The sequence below is a fragment of the Rhea americana genome, unplaced genomic scaffold (assembly GCF_003343005.1).
Source record: "Rhea americana isolate MKP2758 unplaced genomic scaffold, rheAme1 scaffold_17, whole genome shotgun sequence".
NCBI classification, from domain to species: Eukaryota; Metazoa; Chordata; class Aves; order Rheiformes; family Rheidae; genus Rhea; species Rhea americana.
The window spans coordinates 1,932,592-1,939,248 of NW_028185816.1; the positions used below are offsets into that span (position 1 = coordinate 1,932,592).

Here is a 6,657-nt window from a genome sequence, read left to right on the forward strand (position 1 = left end):
ACATCAACAAAAAAAAAAAAAAAGATACTGAATGGATCAGTTATTGCGGTTCAGTACCATTCTCCAACTAGAAAAATCATTTAATACATTTTTTTTCCCCACTGTGAAACTTTTTTTAAAGACTACCTATGAAGTATTATTTCTCTGTACAGAAGACACTAACTCTGGTTGSTGTCTTGACTGTGATGCCTGAAACCTATGCTACCTTTTTGAGATTAACATGAGCAAGGTGCCTCACTGTAATACCAAGTGGTCAACATTTTTTGCAAGGAAGTAAAGACAGGTGATAATCTTAAAAATTTTTCTGTGAAGTCCTTGCTCTTCTTTAGATGGGGTAGATAGTTTCTGAGTATTTCCAAATTCTATTCTTAGCAGCAAAGTTAAGTTTCTTTACTGTGAGTAATTAATCTTTCTTCACTTCTAGATTAATCTGTTTTCTGTAAATTTGTTCAACAGGGTTATGTCCAGATTCTCACTTCTTGTATTGTTACACCTCTAGAATGCAGTTTGCTTATACCTAAGAATATTACATTCATATATTTTTCTGAATTTTTTTTGATGCATCTGAAAAGTAAAATTGTTTTTATCTAGGACATTTTCCATACTCTGCATACTGCAGCTCTTCCTTGCAACCTTTTCTAATAGCAAAATAAAAACTATGTTTTCACAAGGAATATCAATGCTTTGGGACTTGATTCTCCTGAAAACTGCAGAACTGAATCTTTCAGTCCTTCATATCTGATGCAAATTGTAGCAAAATTCTACATTATAAATGACCTCTGTAATTATATGCTAATTTTTTAAATAAAGAATTTTATTAATTTAGCCTTTAGCCTTTGCACAAATGAAATATGTATGCTTTGTTAATGCCTCATACGTATAACTCTGGTATTAAAAGTTTTTTTACAGGCCTACATCCTTGGGTAATGACCATATATGAGGGTGATACTACCCCAGTGTATTTGTTCTGCTGATAGGCTGTAGCATTTCACCTGCATTTCATGTACTTTTGTTTGATTTGCTATTTACAGAGTTAACTGCTGTTATCTGACCTGCATGAAATGAGTTTGTCATATTAATGGCTTGCACAATTAGTCAAGGGATTTGCCTTCCACTAACTGRAAGTCTCAGCAGATAGCAAACATACTGAACGTGCTGAAGTCTGTAGAATGAGTTAGCTTGTTACGTTTGCTTCATCCTTTCAAATGTGAAATTTGTTTGAGAGCTCCTTCAGTCCAAGCAGTATTTGTTCTGCAGGTAAAGCGAGAATATCTCTTCAGCCAGTCCAAACACTATTTTGGGAACAAGTTCAAAAATGTATTTTACTGCATATGCAGTTAGATGCTAGTAGAGACCCTAATTACACCCTACCATGCTTGACTGACTATCTGATAGTTAAAAAGAAAAACAATCGTGGTCTAAAGATCAAGTTGTAAAAAAAGATAAATGGTTGATACGAATGTCATGTTGAATATCTGCCTGTGTGAATGACYATAGAGTGAACTCTCTTCACTTAAAGAAGAGCAAGATTTCCATAGCATACCTGTTGTATACACCGGTTGTAATTTTGTACTCTGAGGCACATGTATGTTTTTTAAAAAGTGATTACAGATGTTGCATATATGATATTGGGTATAACAAAACCATATTTTAGGAAACAGTAATTTTTAAAATACCAATTTCGATGAGCTAAGGCCCTAGGATGTTAATGCTAGTGCTGCTGTAGCTTGTTTTCTGCTGTCGCCCCTGGCAAACTCGTGCAGGCCAGGCGTTTGGCGACGGGAGTGAGCGCCGAGAGCTGCCTTTGGGCCCCTCCCGCAGGCAGCGTTGGAGAGCTTTGGAGAGCAGTGCGTGGCCGGGGGAGGAGGCAGAGCACAGAGGAGTGTTTCCTCTCTCTGAGGTGAGAACAGCATGGAGCTTGGCTGGAGATGATGGGTAAGGGAACATTAGGTTTTCTGCTTGGAGAAAATCTAATTTTTCCTCAGAAAACATCAGAAAAAAAGGAGAGGCAGTTTGGATGTAGAAGTGAGTGAGATCTAGAAGTAGGAAACGTGTGGGAGTCAGCATGGCAGAAAAAGCTATGTTCTTCCTTAACACTGGTGTATGAGCCTTGCTTAAGAGCCTGATCAAAACCAAGAAACACAGGAAAGATTAAAGYGAGACAAGCAAACTTGTTAGGCCTGTGTTGTATAGTAACACAATCAGAAATTGTCTTAAGTCGGTGGATAAAAAAAATCATTTGCTTTGCGTAATCATGAATGATGTGCRGGTCTTCTAACAAGGCTATTAAAAGCTGAAGTGCAATATAATTTATAGATTAAATTTTGCCCTTGAATGTTTGCGAAGCTGATTATTGTGAAGTATGTTGTGTATCCTGGGAAGGAATTTGACCTTACTGTGAAATCGTTTTGTCCAAAGCTTATACAGTGGTGACTTAAACTTCCTATTGGATCAGCAAATTTAAAGGGAAATTTTCAGCAAAACAGGTGGAATTTCACATTCTCATAGGCAGAGAAAGGTGCCCATAGGTATCTTTTACTACAGAAGCATCTGAATATGGTTAGTTGGACTAGGTAGTCTTTGCGTAGCCTCCAAAGATGGAGGGAAAGATGTATTCGTATATACCAATTTTAGCCTAGAAGGGTGATATTCCTAAGCTTGTTCTGCAGCTGATGGACTGGTGATAGAGACACTCATATATGTGTTAGACCCCCTCTCTGGGTGTCAGGGAAGAGAATCGAGCTTTGCTGGTCCTGAGGAGCCTTTTGAATTAAAACACAGAATCACAGCAGAGAATAAGCAAATAGGAATAAGGGCAGCATGAGAAATCAAGAGACGAACTAGTACAAAGGACATGTCCAGTTCAGTTTATTTGTCTTTGTGGACAAAAATACAACATTAATATTGATCCTTTAACTCTTGTCTGCATTTGATCCCTACCTGTTGCTGTGTCCGTGGCAGGAAAAGCCCCGAGTGGGATACAAAGAGGTGAAGGCGAGCAGAGGAGGCAGGTAGCCCGCTCGGACCCGCTCCCAGGCTTTCCCCATCGCCAGCACGGCCCTGTGCCGGGGGCTGCGGGAGGTGAGCCAAGAACTGCCAGGCCACTCTGATGTGAGGAGTTAACCTCGTTGCTGCCAAGATTTCACTAACGAGCTGAATTTTCAGGTGTTGGTATTGGACTATTTGTGTCAATTGGCTATTGAAAATATTTAAGCATGTAACACTGAATTGAATTCCAAATGTAAACAGCAGCTTTTCATGCATCTGATAATTCATGTAGCGAATGTGTTGCTCTTTGAGTTGAAACGTGCGGATAAAGAATAAGGGTGTTTTTGGCGGAATATTTTAATTTCAAATCTCTTGTGGTAAGAGTTGGTTCATTGAAAGCATGTGTAATCTAGTTGATAAGTATTTCTTGTACTCAGTCTTTTGATGGTGCCAGTGCTGCCACACACTAATAAAAATGCATTAGTAAACCTGTAGGTAGGATTACTGTGCCCATATCTGYTGTAATATAAAAGAGATCAATCTAGGTCACTTCTGTTGAGTTAGAGATGTCATTGGGCTCTTATTTGATAAGGAGCAGAGAGTTGGAATAAGTAGGTGGACAACATTTACTGCCTTATCAGCTAGGCTAATAATTCTCTTTGGCAGGATAGCTCAAAAAGGACATGCCAAGCATTTTCATGTGGCTAAACCCGGAAGGCAGACCAGTTTCTGCTCTGCTTACAGCTGTTATGGGTTTTGAGCACGTACAAATTTTTTTCGGTCTTGTTCTTAACTGATGTCTACATCAGTAGCAAAACCATGTGTTAATTTTTCTTAATTTTCACACACAAAAAAARGATTTATGCTATCTCTGGGGGACTGAATGAAGCTAAATCACCTGCTTGCTTATTAAAAAAAATAAAGGGCAAAATGAAACCAAAAAAAAAGTGTTTCTGCTGATCTTATTGAAGATTTTACATGAGTAGGTATAGACAAACAAAATGCAGACAGCTCTGCTTTGTACTAGACATGTGAAACAGTTTATTGGTCCYTTCCTGTGGGGTAAAGGGATCTTTTGGGGGATGGAGTGGGGCCCATGGGCTGAGAGCGTTTGCTTTTTAGTGAAAGCAGTGTCCTTTTCACCCGTTCTGGGAGATGCTGAGCAATTTGAAATGCTGCTCTTACTGTCAAAAAAGGATGAGGTAAAAATGGTAGATGTCCTTCTCAGRCTTTACAATGGAGGAGAATTTTAAAATACATGAAATATTCTCCTTCAGCTGAAAATAGGACTTGATCAGAGTCYGTGTGTCCCTGAAAGACTTCTGTCCAAGCAACCATAACATTATGATAAATGCTCTTTAAAAATTAAAGTATGCTCATATCATGAAAGATGTGAAAGAGTGGAAATAAGATATGTACCCCTGCTGTAAGTATGTTAGGTCAGTGCATCTTATYGCAGAGATTGCAGGTGTTCTCTGTAGCACAGGCATGCCATCCTAATTTATTTTAGTTAAATATTAACAYGCTGCTTCTCAGAGCAGTGTTGTGAATCAGTGTGTTCTGCAGTTCACTRTCTTCTAACTGAGCAATGCAAATAGGATGCATTACAGGGCACARACTGTGTGAAAATCCTGTGTGCAAAGTGTGACATACTTAGGCTTAACTTTCTGAAAAGCGGATTTTGTGGAGTCTTTTAAAACTGTGCAGGTTCTAATTTGGAAGTGTTTCAAACATAAGGCAAAGCTTATGTGATGCAAAGAAATCTATTCCATTAAATTTTTTTCCTGCAAAGCTTTTTTGAATTCTCTCATTTTTAATTAATCTTGCTATACTTGAATTGCATTCCCTGTGTTCAGGAGTGAGGGGAGGTGGACTACTCCATCTTGGGCATCTTTGGCGCTGGGGTGTTTGCAGGAACATGCCACACTAGTGCAGAAACTAAGGCAGGATAACACGGGAATAAGCGCACTGTGCCACACAACAAATATTTATCTTGGGCCTCCTGCTGAAGAAAGAGTGTGCTTCCTAAAGTTTCTGTTATAAATTCTCTAATKCTTTAAAGTGAGAATGATGTATTGTATGATGAAATCAGTATTTTGTGGTAGAGGGTGCTGTTTGCTTCATGATATTTAGGATTATTGAAAGGCTTTTGGAGCTTTTCCTGTGGTGGTTTCACACCAAAGTGAAAACTGAATCCCCTTAATAAGCAAGGAGCAATGAGATTTAAAAGGGAATTTTTGATGTTTACAAATAAAATGCAGCACAGCCAGCACAAGCGATGTTTATTTCACTAAAGGATCATTATTTCAAAGGAGATGAGCATTTTCTAGATGATTTTTTAGATTTTCCTTGCTGCTTTGGGGTGTTTCGCGACAGATGGCCTAGTACATTAACATAGCTTGAGCGACTATATACACGAAGAGCTGTGTGTCGAACCCTCTGAATCCATCCCGTGCTCTTCCCTGTGCTGCGTGAAAGGCAGCTTGTTTCCTAAGAGGCTCAGGTTTCCCCCTTTCCCTCTGGTTTCGCGTGCTGGCTGAATGGGGGCGAGTGCTGAGATGCGAGGGTGGTTGGGGTGGCCCGCTGTCCTGTGGAGAGCAGCGCCGGGGCTCAGGCACGTGTTGGAAAACAGATTCTCTGTGCTTTATTCCCATTTTCAGTGTCGGCAAATTATATCAAAGTTTACTTTCAGAAATTCATAAATAATCGTTCAAATTAACCTGTTAAACACCATTTTGTCAATATGGTGTTTCACCCTGGATTTACTAAATCCTGATCTTTAGTACTTAATACATGCACTTAAGGCAATAAAATTCCTTAAAGTAAGAGGCTAAGTGTCCAAACCATATGTGTAGGAAAACAAYGTTACCTACTGATGTCTAAATTCTATTGGAAAATTAAAAATTTTAAGGTATGCAAATTCTGAAAAGCTAAAGATAATAYATAGGTTTCATATGCTTAGTTATGTTTTTGCAACGTTATGTGATGTTAAAGTGTAATTAGTTTAGGCAGCCGAAGTGCAAACTAGAATGCTTTGTTACTATATGAGAAATATATTCCTACTATTCTGAAATAGTTTCCTAAGTCATTTGTTCTTTTCTGCTTCCCTATAGATTAAAGCAAAAAATTATGACAAAGTGGAAAAGGTGAGTTCAATCAATAATATATATCTATAGCAAGAAGYAGTATCTTGTGGTTCAACTAAAGCAGATTGGAATAAGCTATAGCTTTCATTGAACGGTCTACTCAAAAATGCGGAGAAGTATCACTACACAGGTTTTGTTGTCACCATACTGTAACCAGTGATGTGAGCAGAGGAATTTCTCTGCTTGATTCTCTTCAGTTTACTTGCATACCATGAAGATGCTTTTGTTCAAAGGATGAGTAATTTAATTTATTCTTTCTTAAATTTCAATCATAAAGATGATTTTAATTCATACTGTATAACATTRGAAGTAGAAGCCTAATTTCTGTATTTGGAATCCTGATCACATCTTCTTAATATATTAAACAGTTATTTCAGCGATGCCTTATGAAGGTTTTACACATTGATTTATGGAAATGTTACCTATCCTATGTACGAGAAACCAAGGGGAAGCTACCTAGTTACAAGTAAGTTAAAATGGTTGCTCTGCAATTTTTCTGGTTTTATGGTAAATTGCTCCCTGT

At 38.3% G+C, this 6,657-nt stretch overlaps 1 protein-coding gene across 1 annotated transcript in view; it reads left to right on the forward strand.

Annotated features, from left to right (window-relative positions):
* CSTF3 (cleavage stimulation factor subunit 3) overlaps window positions 1–6,657 on the forward strand; it is a 54,258-nt gene that overhangs the window by 30,268 nt on the left and 17,333 nt on the right. The window contains exons 4-5 of the mRNA XM_085300852.1: window positions 6,102–6,134; window positions 6,503–6,600. Coding sequence (XP_085156978.1) covers window positions 6,102–6,134; window positions 6,503–6,600 — 131 coding nt within the window. The remainder of the gene's footprint in view (window positions 1–6,101; window positions 6,135–6,502; window positions 6,601–6,657) is intronic.